Source organism: Bactrocera tryoni, chromosome 5 (assembly GCF_016617805.1).
Source record: "Bactrocera tryoni isolate S06 chromosome 5, CSIRO_BtryS06_freeze2, whole genome shotgun sequence".
Lineage (NCBI taxonomy): Eukaryota > Metazoa > Arthropoda > Insecta > Diptera > Tephritidae > Bactrocera > Bactrocera tryoni.
Window position 1 is genome coordinate 77,533,902 of NC_052503.1, and position 22,410 is coordinate 77,556,311.

The following is a 22,410-nucleotide window of genomic DNA, read 5'->3' on the forward strand; positions in this document are numbered from 1 at the left end:
TGGATTTTCAAGATAAGGATCTAGAGCTAGAAAAAATCTTATACTTGCCACTAAAAAGCTTAAAAGTTCATATTTTTAGACATTGTACGGATTTGGATATGCGCAAATTGTTAATATAAGAGCGCCTGCGTCGAAATTATTCTAACATAATGTCAACAAATGTACTGGCATTAGTAAACAGAGAGCAGCAGAGCAGCGTTTGCCCTTCGACAACCGCTTATACAATATCAGCGCCACACAAAAGCAACGGCAACAAGGCAGCGCTCAGCCAAAACACGGGGCTGCGTGCGCGCTGCTCCACTTATTTACAGGTACAGTCGAGGCTTGAGAGGGAGGGTGACGAAGGCTGCTGGCATGTACGTTGTGGGCCAACAGGTGCTCGGCGCTAGCGCTCGGTGCTCAGTCAGTCGTAGCTCAGCAATCGCAGCGCTTGAAAGTCTCGAAAGTGTCGGTATCGGGCTTGCCGGTTGTAATCACCTTAATGGCCGTAAATTCTCACAAGACGTGCGCTTATCTCAGTAATCAAAAACAATTGTTTTTCAATTGTCGTTTCCAGCTTCGTGCGCCGTCGTCTGTTCGGACAGCTTCAATTTGGTTAGTCACTGCACTAGCGCGGATATCTTGCTGATATTGCTGATAGTGTTGGCTCGAGATACGGCTTATTTGCATTAGTTTTTTCAGCGCGCTTCTCGCATTCTAGCCGCAATTAGCGTTATTATTTTTTTTGCGAACTGGAACTGAAACTGAAACTGTGTGATTATCATTCAACTGAAATGTAAATATTTGCTGCACACAAAGAAATCGAATGGAATGCTTGTGCGCGTGTGTGGATTGTGACTAAATATGTGTACACACAGACACACAGGAAAACATACATAGGCCGTGTATGTGGTACGAACGTCAGTTGATCCTTATCTCCGTTATCAGTGCGGCTGGAGTTCGTGTCATATTTGTGCTTGTAGTGGGGTTTACTGAAAGTTTTGCAGATGTGAACATGTTTTCGTAGCTCGTCTGAGGCAAATTAGTGTATGTGTGTATGTGTGAGTTACTACGCTTGTTACATATTTAACGGCGCTTACTTTCAGCAATTATATGGCAATATTCAACATTATTTCGCGTTCGTTTGCTCAGCTGCGCATCGCATCAAAATGTATGCTTGCTTGTGTGGCGTAGGGAAGGAAAGGGGGTTTCGCATAACCTTTCAGGAACTTTGATCATTCGCCATTAATTTAGTCACGCCGCAATGCGCTTTATACACTTCAATGAAAGTGAGAATAATTCATGACTTATTACTTCTTTGTTTACATACTTAGCTACAAACATACATACCACACGTCACACGCATATTTGCATACTTACACGGTAGCTTGCTGCTATAATTGTAATTTATAATGAAAATTTTTTTGAAAGCTTTGTAACGCTTATGAGCTGCTTGTCTTCTTTAATACGGTATTGGAACGAAGCTTATATAATTTGTGAACCCAGCGAACATTAAGTTTGGCAAGAAGTTTATAGATAGCAACCAGAAGAGAAAAACGAAAATATGAATATGAATATGAAAATCTACGTGACGAGCTGAGTCGATCGGAATCAAGTGCTTGTATGGCAAACTTTTTTATTTGACGAGATATCTTCACGAAATTTAGCAAGAGTTATTATTTAATCCCAAGCTATAATCTCCTAATAAATTTTTTAAATCGGAGCTTTATAGCATACAGCTGCCTTACAAACTGACAATTCAAAATTCAGTTTTTGTAAGAAAAACTATTGTATTTACAGGCTACAAACTCTGAAGAAATTTTTCAGATCGGATCACTATAGCGTATAGCTGTCATACAAACCGAACGATCGGCATCAAGTGCTTGTATGGAAAACCTTTTTATTTGTTGAGATATCTTCACGAAATTAAGCATGAGTTATTTTTTAAGTTACCGTTACAATCTTTGAATAAATCTTTCAAATCGGATAACTATAGCATATAGCTGCCATACAAACTGACCGTTAAAAATTCAGTTTTTGTATAGTAAACTTTTGTATTTACAGAGATATCTCCACGAAATTATACATGAATTATTTTCAAAGTCAACGTCATAGTTGCTGAATAAATTTTTTCAGATCGCATCACTATAGCATATAGCTCTCATACAAACTGATCGTTCAAAATCCAGTTCTTGTATGGAAAACTTTTTTATTTGTTGAGATATCTTCACGAAATTTAGCGTGAGTTATTTATCAAGTCAATGCTATAAACACTGAAGAAATTTTTTAGATCGGATAACTATAACATATAGCTCCCATACAAACTGGCCAATCAAAATAAAGTTATTGTATGGAAAACTTTTTTATTTGACAAAATTTCTTTGCGAAATTTCGTATGAATCATACTTGCTAGTCAGCGCTGTAGTTTCTTAATAAACTTCACCGCTCAAAATCAAGATAAAGATTTTTTTATACCCTTTTAAGCTATAGAATACAGCTGTGAAGGGTATTTTTGCCATTTTCAAAACTGCTCCTCCTAGCAAGTAGCGAACAGCTTAACTTTTTATACCGCTTCTAGCGCACAACTATCTATAAATGTATACATATGTATTTATTTGCTCGCATATGTCTAACAAACAGACAAACATATATACTTAAGGCCCTAGACTTCTTACTAAAGAGCACTCGAAAAGATAATTCTAAACAAAAAATTTATTTAAAACGGTGAAGATATAATTTCCATATTCAACAAACATACATACATACCAACGGGTCACAATAAAACAATATAATCGACAACAATCAATACAGGCAGGAATTCATCACAAATATGCTTCGAAAATAAATACTTCTACAACTCAGTACAATGTACATATGTATATAACCGAATATATCAAACGCGTGTGTGTGTGTGATTGCGAGCAATTATTTATAAATATTATACACATATCTATGTATATACAAGCGTCACAAGCGTTTAACTTCACGTCGCCTTTAAATATTACAAGCACTTGCATATACAAGTGGTTGTTGTTATTGCTTTTTGTTTTTTGCAAAAGCTTGCACGCTTCAAAAATATTTGCGAATGCATCTCGACGTCGACTGACCGGTAACCACTTAAGCAGCGGCCTCTCAGCCAGTCGATCAGTCAGTCAGTTAGTACCTAAGTGACACCGGGCGACAAGTAAGTAAGCGAGTACAATACACTCAGGGGAAGAACGTACAAAATACGCCGGAATAATTAAAACTCGCCAACAACAAAAACAACATGAGCGCGGCGAATAACCGCTTATAAAATGCGAAAATTTATTGTGCACATGAAACGCCAGCGTGTAAACACAGGTGCACATACACACATACCGACAAGCACACGGTGTTTTATACAGCGGCGACAGAAATAAAACATACTGCTCACAATAACAACAAAAACGATATTAAAACAGCGCTTTGACGAAACGTTAATTGACCACGTTCACGTTCGCGCTCGCATTCGAAATCGAATTTCAAATACTTACATACATATGTACATGCCAAACGCTTACACTATGTACAGCGTAACTAGAAAACCTTTGATTTTGAAAAAAAATATTTACGTCCTTTCGAGCAAGATTTTAGCCACTGACCATCCTTTTCGTTACGTGATTGCAATGTTTCGAGTTTCCAGAGGGCATGTCGCTTGCCGCTTCGAGGTAATTGGCTCGGGGATAGTGGCGCGCTTACTTAATTGTCCCCGCATTTTCTCATTTTCTGCGGTAAGTCAGTTTCTACGGTAACTTTTGATGACGTCAAAGAGCTCGTCTAGCTGTGCCGCTCCGTGGTTCCAAGTTTCGGGAAGCTAACTGGCTTAGTTTGTACTAGGTTGGTCGACAGAACCGTACCTGCATGTATATAGTATCTACGTTAACTCATAAATTAGCTCAACGTTAAACTTAAATGCGTGCAAAATAAGAAGTTTTGTGTTACGCCTCTCTTCAAAAAAGGGTTATTCGTATTTGATTACATATTTACACTTGTGTTTGAATTCGCTGGCTTAAACTACGTCAAATGTCGTTGCGCGTCGCCTCAGTTTGCGCTCGGTCTCCCAGCTACGGAGCCGATCAACAAAACAAAATTTCGCTGGAAAATTGAATAGTCAACAAAGCAAAGTAAAATATTTTGCTAAAATTAATCACTTTTCTAATACTATTTATTGTGCGTAGCAATGAATCGGTGCTTGTTTAGCACGTGCTTGTCGTCGAGCGGGAGCTGGCAGCGTGTGAATCGAATTACACCAATTTGCGGAAGCGTATGAGATTCAATTAAGTATTATTACGAAGTAATGACGCATCATTGAGTATACAAGCTAAAGTAAGCTGGGTTAAATAAATACGTGCTTTCGAGGCAGAGAACTGAGCAATTGGATTTTAGTGCACTGTAACACATTCCGAACGAATTGCGAAGATCGCTGGGTCTTTAGTATATCGGAAAGAACGCGAAACTATCCTTTTGCTTGTGTAAAACAGTTAATAAAGCCTATAATTATGCATACCTATGAAGATAGCGATTAGATAGCGTTTACTAGTGGTAATACTGGCGACTTAACTAAAATCGTTTATGAGCAAATTAAAGAAACGCGATCGCCATGACTGATATGTAGCGATTATTTTCAGGTCTGTTTATATAGTAAGCTTCTATGACATTATAAATTAGTTAGTAAATATAATATGGATATATTCGTAATCCATATTATATATGTATATGCTATTGTTTTCATTAAATATGAAAGTTAATAGAAAAAGTTAATTATTTTTAATAAAGCGGATTATATGTTGATCAAGGAACCGCTTTAAAGATGTTTGTAGGAATGTATGAACATATCTAACATAAAAAATAAATAACTTCGGCTGTCACGAAGCCTTAATACCCTACACAAATGCAAATCGTATAGCATAAAAGGGTAATAGCAAGATCATTATCTTATAATTAATCGAAACCCAACTTAAGAGACGGCGAGTCCAACAGTGGTAGTTTTTTTGTTCTATGAAACCATAGTTAAGCCTATAATGCTCTACGGAATTTTTGTAAGGTGGAAGACTATGGAAAAGAACAAATTTGCGAAAAAATTAGGAAGTGTTCAAAGAAAAATTTCGTCCGCATGGATGAAAACACTCCAGCACTGAAAGTATTCGACGCAGTACCCGCCGGGGGAAGCAGAAGAAGAGGAAAACCTCCACTCTGTTGGAGAGATCAGATGGAGAAAGACTCTACTGCACTTGGTATCTCGAATTGGCCCCAAATTGCGAAAAGAATAAACGACTGACGCGCTGTTGTTAACTCGGCTATAAGTGATAACAGTAAATAAGACGAAGTTCAAAGAAGACCACACAAACTGTGTTCATGCTGCAAATAGCATCCGTGGACATAATCGGAAGATGTATGGCCATGAAAGTAGCTCTGAGATTCAGAGAATCTAAGTACTTAGATGACAACGAATCAGGCACGCACTTGGCAAATACTTGGACTACCAGGTCTTTGAACTAAGCCTTGACTGTTCTTACCTTCTAGGGAAGTATGGGATGGAGGCACTCGCTGTAGGAGAGGGAGTGGGGAGGTGGTATAGAATTGGTGGTGGAGTATACTATGTATCAAGAACTATCCATCAGCTTTCGTCTACCAAGCGGCTGCAATAGATCTACTGTTTCGGAAAGCAGTATTCTTTTGGATAGTTAATATCCACTGCGATACTAGGACAGCGTTATTAGCCTTGAGCTCGCAGACTGTGGGCGCAATACTAGTGGGAAAATGTTTAGACTCCTTATCTCTGGCATCGAGTTATTACAATATATGTTTGAACTGATTTGCGTGTCTGATCACAGCGGTATTGCAGGAAACTGTAAAGCTAATGAGCTCGCTTGGACAGCCACTTCAGTCTCAATAACTGCGGAATGGTAACGGGTTAGAGCTTCGTTGGCTGCTGGGTATATAGCCCTGACCTTGCACCATCGGACTACCATTTGTTCCGGTCAATGCATAACTCCCTTAGTGGAGTAAAGTTGACTTCAAGAGAAGCCTGTGAAAATTACTTGTCGCAGTTTTTCGCCGAGAACCAGAAAGGTTTTACACTGATGGAATAATGTCTCTAGCGGAAAAATGGCAAAAGTGGTCGACCAAATGGTACATATTTGGTCCATAAAAGTTCATTATAAATATAAAAAGGTAAGTTGTAATTTGATTAAAAACGCGAAAAGACTTTTTCGACTACCCAATATTAATCAACACAAAGTTGTACTGGCTTCCTGAAAACACGGCGTCCCAACACTAACGCGCACGGGCGCTCACTACTCGGAGATCGTCGAGCGATTAACAAACAATTACATTTTTGTTGTTTACTTTCACAGCAGTTCAAGAGTCTATTATGTTTTGCTGTTGTTGTATACACTAAATACCATATTTGTTTTTACTAACCTCTTTCCTCCCTTTACCTGCCACACACCTACGCCGCTGCAACGCCAAACTATGTAAACACTACACTAGTCCGCTACTAGTGCACATGTAAGCAGTACTGTTGCCTGCGATGCTTATCAAATAAAATAGTGATCGCAAGCGCATGCCTCTTTGACCAGATCCTCTATGAAGTTTTCGCTTTCTTGCTGCCGCTAGGCTGCGCTCACGTTATCAGTAGCTGTGTGCATACATACATACATAAAGTACATACAAGCGTTGTCTTCCTGCACATATGACAATAATGCCTTATGGCACGCCGCTTATTAATTACGCGCACTGTAGGGGCGCATACGCCGCGTCTTATCTGGAGTTCCATTGTTTAAGTTGTTTACTTGTTTGTTTGTTTACATTGTTTGCTCTTTTCACAACGTTTTTGCTGTATGTTTTGTGCCTTTTTCCTTATTCAAACGCTTGTCTGGCTACCTACTTTCGCGTATTTGCATGCATGTCGTATTTTGATATGCCTGAGCGTGTGGTTGTGTGTGCGTGTATGCTGTTCTGTAGCCTTTCCACGCTTTATTATAACTTTTGCATTTGTTGTTGTTGTTGCTGTTATTGCATTTGTTCGATTTGTTGTTATTAGCTTTGTTCACTCCATTTGATTGTAGCCGTAGCGACTGCGGACTGGGGAAGTGAGGCTGGGTTCATAATTGATGCGTAACCCGATACGTTGCTGCCTACTCGGCACTTGTAAACACGTCGTGTGACAGTTGAGACGGGCACACCGACGGCAGCGGTAATAAGTGCAAAAGCGGCAACAGGTTGCAAATTACGTGCGAGCTGAGGGCGAAAGTGTCAATGCGCTGAGAGGCTGCAAAAAACGCACAAATATTTTTTTTTTTTGTTATTTGTTACACTAATTAAATATAAAAAAAATAAAATTTTTATATCAACTAAATAGTTTGCATATATTTAGATTTATTTTTTGTTTGTGAAAGAGTGTGTACTGAGCAGCAAAACGTTGGATCTCAGTGACTTTTTATCTACATATCTTTTATAATGAAGTTAAATAAGATAATGTGATTAAGAGATAGTAAATGAATACTTGTTGAGCACGGACGCATGTGTTTCGGCAACTAAATACACGAAAGTTGCATTTAAAACTTGCGATAAATGAACACAGCAAAAATAAATGTTTAAAAAATACACATAACTACGTCAGCAGGATTCAAGAACTGCAGAAAAAATTGGAAAAACGGTAAGTGTACATACATATATAAAATTAGTATTTTCTTATAAGAAATAAAACTATATAGAAGACTACACTGGCAGGGTAATTAACGGTAAGGGTATTAAGTTTGTAACACCCAAAACGAAAAGAAACTTTGCACACATGCTTCTGTCAACAAGAAGCTGCTTATTTGTCGGAATCGCCGATATAATTCTACTATAGCGTATAGCTGCCATACAAACTGAACGATCATACTCATGACATTGTATAGAAAACTTTTTTATTTGATAAGATACCTTCACAAAATTTACGACAGATAATAACCTAAGGCAGCGCTACAATCACCATTGAAACTGTCCAGATTGAACCACTATAGCATATAGCTGCCATACAAACTGTTCGATCAAACTCAAGTCCTTGTATTGAAAACTATTTCATTTATAACATCATCTTTACGAAATTTTGCACAGATCATTATCTAAGTCAACGCTACAAACCTCAAAGAAATTGTTTAGATAGAATCACTATAGCATATAGCTGCCATACAAACTGATCGATCAAAATCATGACCTTGTATGCAAAACTTGTTAATTTGTTAAGATATCTTCACGAAATTTGGCATATATTATAAGCAATAATATCGCTATAATCTCCGTTAAAATTGTTTAGATCGGACTACTATAGCATATAGCTATCTTACAAACTGGCCGATCAAAATCCAGTCTTTGTATGGAACACTTTTTTATTTTTCAAAATATATTCACGAAATTTGGTAAGCACCAATCTCAAAAGAAACGGTATAATCTCTGAAGAAATTGTTCAGATCGGTCAACTATAGCATATAGCTGCCATACAAACTGACCTCTCAAACACAAATCCTTGTATAAGAAACTATTTTATTTGTCAAGTTATTATAACAAAATTTGGTACAGATTATTCTTAAAGGCAGTTCTACCATCTCCGAAAAAAACTATTCAGATCGGGTCATTATAGTTTATAGCTACCATACAAACTGACCTATGAAAATCAAGCGAAATATCTTTTTATACCCTTTGATGCTATAAAAAATGCAACGAACTAAGGCAACCGTCAGCATACTATATATCAAAATGACAACATATTAAAAATATCACTAATCAAATTATTAAAAAACACATAATTCCAATAGGATGACAACATTAACAGTAGGCATAGGTATTTAAAAAAATCCTCTTGATTTTTGCCTACAAACCAAATGCCACACATATAAGTAGTAAGTGTTTTACAAATACTGTTGCTTACTACAAGAAAATTATCAAGCGCTCCAATTGGGAGAGCGAGATTTTAATTGTTAAATAAACGAAACTCAACAAGATTAGATTAGTGTAATCACAGCCCTTCAACCACGACCTTCGCTGAATATGATTCTTACTTTATTGCAGTTGAAATTTCAAAATGTTGCTTAATTCTTCGTAAGTGGCAATCATATGCAAGTTGGCTATAAAATTGTGTAAGTAGGGTTTGTTTACAACAGAGGCCCTCGTGCACTTAATAACACCGTCTTATCGCATGCCACTACGTAAGTTGTAGGCGCATTATATATATGTATGTATGTAAAACTGGCAAAGTAATATTTATGTAGTAATTGGACGTTCAATTAGCTTACAAGAATTTTAAGGCTAAAAGTCGTTTGTCGATATGCGCAGAAAAAATCATTTAATCATTGCCAAAAGTAAAAATACATAATCCATGGTGCTCGGAAGAGTTATATAAGAATAACCGAAAGCACTCAAATTGGAAAAAAAATGATTTTTGGTTATAAAATGGGTCTATACTAATTATATATTGGTTATATATTAGTTATTTTTGACTGAAAAGTTTATGCTACATATTTGTAACATGAGGTAGTGAAACGTGAGCAATAAAAAATCAATTTCGATTTTTTGATAATACACACGGTCTCTTGCATTTTAGCTGGCGATATACATATGTTAAAGTTGTTTAAATAAAAATGAAATACAATTTGTTGCTTGGTGAACTTGTTATTAATGGTTTAAAAAAGTGATTAATATAAGAAAAATAACAACAATTATTTTTGCTGTAGAGCAGGATAGATAATTTTTGAAAAATGAATTTAAAAAAAAAAACCTTTGTAGAGATTTTTTGGCGATTTCTGAGAAAATTTTCTGTAAATAATTTTTCGTTTCATTTTTGCTAAATTACCTCTCTTCTCCAATGATTTTCAATCGCCTATGAAATTATTTCACTTTTAACCATTTTCAAAGACTTCTGCACTGGTCTACTGCCAGCATTTCGCTGTAGAAACAATGAGGCAATAAAGTTTCGAAGCGGCTGGTTATTTATATTGGCTTTAGATGTAATTATCATCATATTCGTCTAAGAAAAACTAAAAACCAACAACAATAAAAATAAGCAAATTTATTACAATTCTTGTCATTGAGCGCGTTCACTATGTCCATTTCTAGAAAGCAATATTTGTAAACGTGCGCATTCCAGCATCGTACCTATAGGAACTTGCAACACTTGTTGACGATTTGTCACAGTTTCAACTGTGCTTTTGCATTTTATGAACAGAAAAGCTTTTACTTTTTTACTTCACTGATTTACATTGAGCACGCGATCAGTGTACCAGCAATGCACTAGCATGCTATATGGCAGGGATAAAGGGATGTCCAACTTATTCCAGTAATTTTTACTGCTTTACATGAGTGACGGCAACAAATTCCTCCATACACATATACTTTTGATAGAATTTTAATCGGGACCTATAAGTCATTCCAATTGCCAAATGTCAAAATCTACCCAATCCAGTAAACTGTTAAAGCCGGGTAGGTGAATTACGCTCTCATTTCCAATGCCAGGTGAAGTGAGCATCCCTTTATCACTGCTAAACACCTTGACTCTTTCGGTTATTGACTTGATGCTTCGCCCAAACAATACTTTCGCATGATCTGGCTAATGCCTGGCGTAAAACCTGCCCAGCGAGCAAATACACCTACTTATATGTATATATTGTATATATATATATATGTATATGTACGTGCCTTACCACCTGCATGCAAACGATGCGTCATGGTAATCTATTTTTGTGTATTTCTTAAAATTACCTCTTGAATCAGTGCCTGTACACAACTCTGCTTGGTGTTTCCCTTATTTACTTATTTACGCGAATACAAGAATTTCAGATAATCAATTAGCATTTGATATGGTTTACTCTTACCCGTCAACCGCTAACTTTCCCTCGCCATAGCTTCCACAATAAGCATGTGTATGTATAGTGTGCTTGTGTTTGGTATTACACGGCGTATGAGTGTCGTGAGTGCGTGCGTGTTATTGGCAGCAATAAAAAGCATTCTGCGCTTATACTTATTGTTTCACACTTAAGAACACTCGAGCCGCAGCGTTTGCGTTTATCGAAAAGCAAACAAATTGATAAGACCAAGCTTACGTACAAACAAATTTGTGATTTTTTCGTGTTTTTTGTTGCTGGATACTTATAACTAGCGCATATTTGTATGCATTCGCTTTATATATCGCCAATTATACACAAATCTCGGCTTAATTAAATATTACTTAGTGCTTTTGGCAATCTATAAGTCAATTAAAGATTTTTAATATTTGTGATAATGGCTTATGGATGCATTAATATTTAAATTTTTGTTTAATAAACGTTAAAATGTGTTCGCCACCATGTTTGTAAAACCCTTAAGCTAACATCGGAGGCCCATGCAGTAGATATGTATGTATATGTACATATATCTGATCAGCTTGATGACCTAAGTTTATTTAGCATGTGGAATCTTGCATACGGCGTTTTATCGTCAAAAATATACTTATTTGTCCGTACCGGCGATATAGGACCACTAAGGCATATAGCTGCCATACAAGCTGAACGTTCAGAATTACGTTCTTGTATGAAAAACTTTCGTATTTAACGAGATATATACACGAAATTTGGCATGAACTATTTTTCAAGACAATGCTATAATATTTGAAGAAAGATTTCCGATCGAACTACTATAGTATATAGCTGCCCTACAAACTGAACGTTCAAAATTAAGTTCTTGTATGGCAAACTTTTTTATTTGTCAAAATATCTGCCTGAAATTTGGCAGCACTTATTTTCTAAAGCAACGGTAAAATCTTCGAAGATTTTGTTCTGATCGAAAAAGCTGCCATACAAGCTCACCGCTCAAAATGAAGAAAAACAAGAGAAAAGATCATTTTATACCATTTTCTGTTGAAAGAAATGCACCTGCGAAGTGTCTTAATGCTATGCTGCAGTCGAATCTAGTTTTTTCTTGTTTTTTGTTTATTTGAAAATTACTTCAAGCAGCAAATATATATATATGTATTTTTGCACATAAAGTACCTAACCAGGTGTTAATATGTTGGTGACAGCTTAAGAACTTTCCAAACGACCCTAAAAACTACTGTTATACATGTAGCTAGATAATTAATTAGTTATGTGCCACACACGCGCACATAATTACATATATGTATATAGTATATATTATTTGAGGTGTTTCCCCAATCGATTAGCGCGAGTTCGATGAAAGAGAAAAAACTTATGACTCATACTACATATAACTCCTGAGAGTGAGTGTTTAATCACACCTATGTAATCATCTTGGTGCTAAATGCTCACATGTTAACGTTTTTATAATAAAAATCGGCTTTACTTAATAACTAAACCTTTCACTTAGATACGTATTCGCGCAACAACAACAATTTACCACTTAGTTGAATACAGCTGATTGATCAGCAATGCCGACGCTCACTTTGCCAAACTTATTTAAGAGAGAGGTAATTTAACAAGCTGTGTGAAAAGTGATAAGTCACAGTCGAACGCGCAGTCATCCATCAAAATGTGTATGCATTATCAGCAATTGTAGGTGATTTTCTGAATTTATTGAGCTAACCGGTAGCTTATAAAGAAAAATAAAATTGATTGTATTCAAAAATGTTAAGGTGTTAGGCGGACATTTATCTAAACATATGGTATGTATGAGAGATTACATTTTAAGTAGCAAATAATTTAAATTTCTAAGTCTTTACACAGCCACTGCTTAAAGGCTTCTATGCCTAGCACTACCCAGAAGTTATGCACTAACATTAGCAAATATGAAATGCCCAGCTTCATGGCTGATAAGCAGAGAATATGCTGCAAAGTAGCACGCCAAGTGAAGCCCTGCTCGCTGACCTATATACCATAAAATGGGATAACCACAATCTGTGGTTCTATTAATAAAATATAGTATTTAAAATTCAATTAAGAAAAAATGAATTAAAGATTATTTTATATGATTTGCTGGTGTGTGCATAAATTTAAAAAAAGCATTAACGATTTCGAAACGCCGATCCAATGGACTTTGCGCTGCAGCTATGCAAATCCATGCAGGAATGTTTGCGATTTACTTATAATTACATATATACACTATATATGCACCTAACAGGCGAACATACACACACATACATTCACAAAAGCCCGCTTGCTTTATTTGGCAAACAATGCAATCACATCAATTACAAATTATTTTTATGAGTTATTTATTGGGCAAAAAAGCAGCTGGGTGGCTTTTAGTGACATTCCAGCGCCAGCAAGTCACTGCGACAAAAATAAAATAATTTTAAGCACGAAAAAGGGTTAGCTTCGGTTGTACGGAAGCTACATTACCCTTCACAAGTACAAAAGATCCCTTACAAAAAGTGATTTTGGTCGTTCAATTTGTATGACAGCTATATAATGTAGTAGTCAGATCTGAACAATTTGTTCGGCTATTGTACCGTTACTTGAAGCAATAATGCAAACCCAATTTCGTGAAGATATATCGTCAAACAAAAACGTTTTCCATACAAGCACTTAATTTTGATTGGTCAATTTGTATGGCAGCTATATGCTATAGTGATCCGATCTCAACAATTTGTGCGTATATCATACCGTTCTTTAGAGCAAAAACGTATACCAAATTTCGTAAAGATACTTTGCCAAACGAAAAAGTTTTACATACAAGCACCTAATTTTGATTGGCCAGTTTATATGACAGCTCTACGATATAGTGGTCCGATCTGAACAATTTCTTCCACGACTGTAGCATTGCTTATAGGAATAAGGCTTGCCGAATCTGTTGAAAATATCTCGTCAAATACGAAACTTTTCCGTACACTTATTTGATTTTGATCGCTCAGTTCGCATGGCAGCTATATGCTATAGTTGCTCTATATCGGTGATTCCGATAAATGAGCAGTTTCTTGGGCAGAAAAGAATGTATGCAAAATTTCAGAGCAATATCTCGAAAGCTGAGAGGCTAGATCACCCATATACCTATTCAGGGTATAAGAAGGTTAATGAATGAATGGTCCTTTGTGTATATAATGCGGAAAACGGGATTAGTCTACTTATGCCTGAAGTTGCATACAAGGCAATCGCGCACTATTTACGACAAGAAAAGCACATGAAAATGGAAGAACTTCTAACGCTAATCTTGCGGTGGTTCTTCGCTTTTTACAGTGTTTTTTTGATTGGCAGCTAACTAAAATCAAAATTCAATATTAATAAGTAAATGATTATGTACAGATACAGCTGTAGCAAAGAACATAAAGTGGGCTGACATTTACTTGAAATTCGGCTATAAGTTGAGTTCCTTCTAAAAATGAACTGCTCTCAGCCAGTAGCGGATTCAGAATTGCTTACTGGAGGGGCTTTCTTTCCAACTTACAGCAGTTCTAATATTATTGTTACTGCCTAAATTCCTCTGATTCTGCATAAAAACCACCGACTTTGGGGGTGAAAAACAAAACGAGCTGCCCTCAGGCTGTAGTGGATCCAGAATTTATTACTGGAGAGGATTTCCTTCCAACGTACAGTAGTTCTAATATTGTTGTTACGGCGTAAATTCCTCTGATTTTTAACAGAAAACACCGATTTTGAGGTGGAGGGTTTTGACACCCGTAGATCCGCCACTGCTCTCAGCTTTTATACATTGCTTTTATGGTTATAATGCATAACACAATACCTGTAATAATTATACATTAAATAGCGACATAAGACACTTGTTCTTATCTAAGTTCTGTACAGCTTACCTCTCCAGAACCACTCACAACCGCGCTCCCATTTCGCTGGAGTGTGCAAGTTACGGCACCTACAACGCTCAGTCTGGCGATTATATATATATTAATAGCTGCTCATTATAAATTTACTGTTATACGCGTATAGACAACGTTCTTATCGAAAGACAATGCCGCTAGTCAACGTCTATCAATACAAACATAAGTACAATTAACTGAATAATCCAATTAACTGCGCGACTGCCAATAGAAAAACATTGATCCAATTGAGTGCAACAAAATATTATAAAAATAGTTACTTAAAACTTAGACGTACACTAATAACACATTAAATTATTTCCTTACAGATTGCTCAGCATTAGCTTTAGTCACAAGCAGTCCGACAACAGTTCGGCCCACGATAACTCCTCGAACTTCTCTTAGCGACACTTTCACCGAAAGTCGCGTTGCAACTATACGAAAATGCCACCGCAAACAACTTATTGGAAAGTGTTGACGCGCCGAAAAGTTTTGCCCAATGAGGGCACGGAGTCTGATACGAAGCTGAATCGTGTGCTCGGCTTATTCGATCTGACCGCGCTGGGCGTTGGTTCAACCTTGGGCGCAGGCGTTTATGTGTTAGCTGGGCAAATAGCACGCGATCAGGCGGGACCCTCTGTGATGCTGTCGTTTGCAATCGCCGCACTGGCTTCCTTACTAGCAGGTAATGTGGATGATAGGCGTGTGCATCTAAAACAATTTGTTTTTAATTTGGTTGTTTTTACTATAACACAGGCATTTGTTATGCGGAGTTTGGCGCGCGTGTGCCCAAAGCCGGTTCGGCTTATGTCTACAGCTATGTTTGTATCGGTGAGTTTGCGGCCTTTGTCATCGGCTGGAATCTGATGTTGGAGTATATTATCGGCACGGCCAGTGTTTGTCGTGGCATCAGTCTCTATTTGGACACGTTAATCAACGATACGCTCAAGCACACCTTCGCCGAGATAGCGCCAATTAACGTTAGTTTCCTCGGCAGCTACTTCGATTTCTTTGCATGCGGTCTAGTCATTGTTTTTGGTGGTATGTATGATAAAATGAAAGTGGAAAAAAAAGAAAAAAAGGCGCCACAATTTGAGCTTGACTTTCAACGCACTTTTTTTTCTCATTTTTTACAGTTGCTTTGGCCTTTGGCGTGGAGACTTCAGCGCTGGCTAATAACTTCTGCACGAGCCTCAACATCTTCATACTATTGTTTGTGATAATTTTTGGTGCTATCAAAGGTTAGCTGCTTATAATATTCCATGCTAAACTCACTTACCTCTGCTTTCCCTATTTTTAGCGAATTTCGCCAACTGGTCTATCGATCCGCAAGCCATCAACGCCACCACCACCGCAACGGACAACATCGGCGCCGGCGGTTTCTTTCCGTTTGGCTTCGCAGGCACACTAAAAGGCGCCGCCACGTGCTTTTTTGGTTTTGTTGGCTTCGACTGCATCGCTACTACCGGCGAAGAGGTGCGCAATCCGCGCCGCAACATACCACGTTCCATCCTGCTATCGCTGTTGATCATATTCCTTTGCTATTTCGGCGTCTCAACAGTGCTGACACTGATGGTGCCCTACTACGAGCAAGACCCGAATGCGCCACTGCCATTTGCTTTCAAACAAGTCGGCTGGACGTTCGCCATGTGGATCGTGGCGATCGGTGGACTGATCGGTTTGTTAGCCAGTTTATTTGGCGCCTTGTTTCCATTGCCGCGCGTCATGTACTCCATGGCCGATGATGGTTTACTATTTCGGTTTTTGGGCAAGATCAGTCCGCGCTTTCGCGTGCCGGTTAATGGTTCGATCTGCGCCGCCATATTCACAGGTACGTACTGTCAACTCCAAAGTTTAATTTATATTTTAATGATTTTATAATTATTTATTTATCTTACTTTAGCGCTCATGGCGGGTTTGTTCGATCTGCAGCAGCTGGTTAGTCTCCTGTCAATCGGCACTTTACTGGCCTACAGCGTGGTGGCCATTTCAATTACCATACTCAGGTATACATATATCATATAACGGGGTTTTTTAATAGGGACGCTACAAAAGTAGACCGATAGGGACAGCAAGCGACGCCATATTTTTTCTCTCTCACTTTTAACATTTCTCTTTAGTAAAGTTCGAAGTTATTAAAATTTACAATCAATTGAGGAAGACCCAAATCAGTCTCTCACACGTCGTTTTCAAGCATTGGCCAACCCTGTAACGTCGTTGAGGCGAATTTCGGAAAAGATCTTGGCCTACATCCTTACAAGATCAAATTTACGCAAGCACTGAAGCCGCTTGCCGATGAAAGGCAAGCATTTTGAGACGACATAGCGGATCCAAGCAGCATGCATCTCGGCACTCAAGGCTATTCCGGAGAATGAAACGTGCCCGTCATGACCATGCAAAAGAAATAGAGTTCCATATTTTATTTAAAAAAACTTTTGTAGCGCTCTTGTTGAAATACCCTTTACAATCAATCAGCATATTACTCTGTTTACTCACGCCACTGCTTCACATTTGACAGGTACATGGAGTCTGCTGATTCTGCGGATTGTGAAAGCGGTAATCAACCATTAACCGAAAACTCCATGCTCACATCCTCGGGTACACGAGTCACCGCTAAAGCTGTATTACTACAATTGTTCAACATCAAGCATCTGAGCACACCAAACTCGCTTTCGACGCGTATCGTTGGCACCTTAATAACAGTATTTTGTAAGCTTTTTATGTTGTCTGAAGTTTTACCTTTAACTCGCTGCTCTGTTTAGGTCTTCTCTCACTATTCATCGGTCTGATATTCAAAGAAGCTTATGATGCGCTGCTCGAAAACCAACTGTGGGTGCTTGTTCTATTGCCCATTTTAGTGTTATTTGCTATACTGACGCTGGTCATGATTTGCGTGCAACCCCGTGAGCCAGTCATAAAAACATTCCGCGTTCCCATAGTGCCGCTTTTACCAGCCATTAGCGTGTTTATTAACATCTACCTCATGTTGCAGCTGGATGTGATGACTTGGATCCGTTTCGGTATATGGATGTTGATTGGTGAGTATGCATATAACGCTAGATTGCATGCTTTATTTACACAAAATACTAACTCCAATTGGCATCATCCATTTTTGGAACTCGGAAAGTTACACGTACCATATAAGCATGTTCCTTAGCGCTTAATTATTTAGTTGTACTAACAATGGTATTGTTTTACTATTTACTCCCTAACTTCCTATACACCACAACACCCAAAATGCATTGCAGGCATACCAATATTCATTGCTTGTTGGTGCATGTATGACATTGGTGATGTCACCAAGCGGAATCCCGAGCGCGTGGCATTTGAGCGCGCCTTGAAAGAGAGTACGCGCAACGCAAAACCGTCAGCCAATGGGCATTTAAACAAGCATATGAAAACAAATGGTGTGCTAAAGAAGTCGAAGAGCGCCAATGGCGTGTCGAACAACAACACTTTAAGCGCACAAAATGAACACACGGTGAAGAGTCTAGACGAAATTATGAATATGAATGAGGTCAGCGACGACTTGATCGAGATGCGACATAATGGCAAAGTTTTCTACATTGAAGACAATCGCAGTCACTCGTCGAAAAATTCACTGGATAAGTCAGATGGCGAGAAAGATGGCACGCGTGAGGATGAAAAGTCTGTGATAGCAATGCTGGACGATGTGTTGCAAGCGGCGGATGTCGGCACTACAATAACATCCAATATGCCGGACTATCGCAAATTTAGCGTGGATTCCGAAATGCTGCCGAGCGTGATCGAAATGAACACGATAGCGACAGTGCACACCAGCAGCAACTCATCGGACGATTTGGAAGCGGTGCCCGAGGTGGAAAGCGGCAAGGGCTCCAGCTGCAGCAGCCTTAGCAGTGGTACTGAGCGTTTCACCGCCACGCAAGCAGCTGCCAAGCAATTAGTTGATGACATACTCAACAGCGCTGAGCTTACGGAAGCTTTGACACGCCAAAAATCACTAAACGAAGCGGTGAATCTGCAGTTTTCGAATGGTGAAATAGATAATAATGAAACAAATCTCCAAAACACTAATATTTCAACTGATAGCGGTGTGGGTAAGCCAAACCGCACGGAAGAGAATGATAGCAGTGAATTTAAGTCAAAAAGCACGGAAGAGAATGTGTCACTCGCACGCAAGAACTCCAAATCATCGTTACTCTCCATTGATGATCCCATACATTCCGAAAACTTTAAGAATAAGCTAAGTAAAATTCTAATGCTCCCACCGGTACAAGTAACGCCGCACAAAACTCCGCAAAAGGAGCAAACACAAGCAGATAAACCGGCCAGGGCAAACTCCTCACCGCGACCGCAGCTCAAACATTCCAAAAGTGAAACGGACCTACGCCAACTTGTATTGCAAGCAATTGTAAATACAGGATTAGCCGAATCAAACGACGAAACCGCACCGTCCGATGCAAATTTTAACGGTATACCGAAACCACCGAAATTTGATCCAATACTCTACAAAACAATCAATAACCTGCGTTCCAACAAAGAACGACCCAGTTTACAGCGACTAATGGAAGCCAACGAAACGCCACAGGCGCCTACACAAACAGCCGAACCAATGGAAGAGGCGGCACTGCCATTTAAACAAAAGCTAGAAGCCGTGCTGAAACGCGGGCCATCGCATCGCCTGCAACAGCGTCCCGAGGCAGTGCCAATACGTCGACCCAAGTCCGTCGAGCCAATAACAGTGCAAGAAGTAGCCGAGGAGCAATCAATGCTTAGGCCCAAATCAACTGGCACTGCGGCTGGTAGCATTGCACGTTCGGAAAACAATCTCGCGACCAAAATTAACGCCGACGACGCCGCGAATGTGATAACGAACGCACGCAGCTTACTGAAACACGTACCAAACGGCACCGTCGAGCTGTATGGATAGCAGACAATCGTTGCACGCCAAACTTTATAACGGATATTTACATGCATACATATTGTAGATGTGTATGTGTGTGCCTAAACCCTACTTAGCAGGGCATACTATATGTATTAGCGTATTCAAACCTATATACTGCATTTTAGTATTGTAGTTGTTAAAGATATTTATTGTTGGAATTTATTAAACAAATATTTAGTCACAAATACTTAAAAAGCTCAAGTAACTGGCTCAAAGCCTTAGTGTAAGCTCGTTGTTGTAGGCGTAGACACTCGTTAGCTTAAATACTATTTTATTCTATAGGTGTAATACATAACTGTATTTGTATTGTTATTGTTGATAAGTACACAAACACTTATATATTAAGCTAAGCCATATAAGCGCAGCTTTGAAAAGCTCACAACGTGCACAAAAAAGCTTATTGGAGATTTCGTTTTATATACGTATTTTTATACCCTGCACAGAATATATTAAATTTGCCACCCAGCAGGTAACCTCGGGACCATATAAAATGTATATATTGGATATATAGTCGGAAAAGTCTTTTCGTAATTAGTCAATATATCTCGTTGCAGTCGTATATCTCCAGTGCTATCAATCACATTGTGTCATACCATATAGTGTTGGAAAGCTGAGATTTTAAGCTTCATTTCAACAGAAAAAATTGAATTCGAGGAAGTTGAAAAATAGTTACAACTGTTCAAAAAAGAGTAACAATAATGAAGAAATTCGCAACATTTTGAAATTTTTGTATAAAAAAGGGAAAGATGCCACGCTAGCCACCAATGAAATTTGTGAAGTTTACGGACACACAGCATCATCAGTTCGTGTAGCGCAATAAGGGTTCGTTCGATTCCTTTCTGGAAATTTCGATGTGAAGTTTGAGTGGAAATACGAAAAGACTTTTTCGACTACCCAATATTATCAGGAAATTTTGTACAGAATATTATCTGAGGCAGCGCGAAGCTATCCGATTAAATTTTTTTTGATCGGTCTACTATAGATTATAGCTGTCATACAAACTGAACGATGAAAATGCAATTCTTGTATGGAAAACTTTTTTAATTTACGAGATATGTCAATGAAATTTGGCACAGATTATTATTTTAGGCAAAGATAGACTAATCGATGATTTTTTTTTAGATCGGACACCTAAAGCATATAGCTGTCATACACATTGAATAATCAAATTTTTTTCCTTGTAAAACTTTTTTAATTTACGAGATATGTCAAAGAAATTTGACATAGATTATTATTCAAGACAGCAGTACAAGCGACCAAGAAATTGTTTAGATCGGATCACTGTAGCATATAGCTGCCATGCAAACTGAACGTTCAAAATGCAGTCGTTACATGGAAAAATTTTTTACTTCAATATATGTATATGTTCTCCAAATTTTATACAGATTATTATTATTAACTGTACAATTTTCAAAGGAATTGTTCAGATCGGACCACTTTTGCACATAGCTGCCATACCAACTGACCAATCAAAATCATGTACTTGCATAGACAACTTTTATATTTGTGAAGGGTATGCCTTCTTCGGTCCAAGCTAACGATTTTTCTTGTTTTATTATTATTATCATTTTTTTAATTATTCTTAATTTTCTAACTATAATTAATTTTTCTTTTTGCTACATTTGCATATGTGTGGGTTAGTCCTTACTTAGCCTAAGCTAATAACTAATCAGTCGTAATGTAACTACCTTTATCTATACCGATTGCATGCCAGAACCAAACCTAATCAACTAATTTCTTTGCTGTATGATAACAATTATTCAAAGATTTCTAAAACATTCTTCCACTATTAATCCATATCAATAACGAATCTTATAAGAAACAAGCGATTAATGCAACTAACACAACATAACTATCTTCACCATATCTATACGTATCCGTATATACATATATGTTTGTACACATTCTTCTAACCACTCCACAGGCTTGTCAATATACTTTTTCTATGGACTACCAAATAGTTTAAGACAGTTAAAGAGGCAGCGTAACGGTTGGCAAAAATTGAAATACAGTAACTCGTTCTAATCATAAGTACACCACCATCTAACAGTATCTCTGTATAACAATGCACGGGTACATCTGTACATAAATATGTATATATACTGCATATATAACTGTTGTGTATAGCAAATATATATAATTATATGTATTTTTTTAATAAAACTTTAATAAATAGTTAATGAAATGGTTACAATTAGTAATTAAGGAAGTGTAAAATAGTACATAAAAAGTGAGCTCCTAATATATTATGTAACTTGTTAGTAAATCATAATAATTGTATGCGCAGGGCCACACACCAAAGACCACAGATAATTCCGATTATACGAGAACAAACCTATATTTTTATCATAAATGTAAATTCAAAGCATTGAATGGCACTATACAAAAATAAATTTTATTAATTATATCAAAATAAAAATGTATTTTAACTCATTGAAATTTCCGAAAATAAACGACTAAGGAATATGTCAGGTTAGGTTAGATCAAATCCGCCAATCTTAAAAGGGATCTCACTTGATCAGCTTAAAACGCCGATCAATTGTGGTACCTAGAACTTATATAAAATTTATCACAAAGGATCTCAAAGCGCCTTGAGCTGATCACAAATTTGTTGAGGCGGTCAATGTCTGCTTTTGCTAAGCCTCCTGCCGAGTTGTTTCAAGATCGGTCCTGCAAAAGTTGGAACAGAAGAAGGTGCTTGGATTTTCTCACCGCACCTCTGTGCCTCACCTTCTCCCGTATAACTTTGACAGTTTTCGTCCGA

At 37.8% G+C, this 22,410-nt stretch overlaps 1 protein-coding gene across 7 annotated transcripts; it reads left to right on the forward strand.

The window, feature by feature from the left end:
• The first annotated feature begins 421 nt into the window (after positions 1–421).
• Positions 422–22,059, forward strand: LOC120776720 (cationic amino acid transporter 2). 7 transcript variants are annotated; one of them, XM_040107631.1, is made up of 10 exons: positions 422–594; positions 7,379–7,660; positions 15,049–15,404; positions 15,476–15,760; positions 15,856–15,960; positions 16,020–16,550; positions 16,623–16,725; positions 17,238–17,428; positions 17,482–17,757; positions 21,571–22,059. In XM_040107631.1, the coding sequence occupies exons 3-10, from the start codon at positions 15,164–15,166 to the stop codon at positions 21,669–21,671; spliced, it is 1,833 nt and encodes a 610-aa protein (XP_039963565.1). In that variant the 5' UTR covers positions 422–594; positions 7,379–7,660; positions 15,049–15,163; the 3' UTR covers positions 21,672–22,059. The 7 variants fall into 7 exon arrangements, with proteins under 7 accessions (XP_039963565.1, XP_039963561.1, XP_039963559.1 ...); XM_040107627.1 differs by lacking the exon at positions 21,571–22,059 and adding an exon at positions 17,968–20,205 and having other exon boundaries at positions 422–775; positions 7,403–7,660; XM_040107625.1 differs by lacking the exon at positions 21,571–22,059 and adding an exon at positions 17,968–20,205.
• The last annotated feature ends 351 nt before the right edge of the window (positions 22,060–22,410 follow it).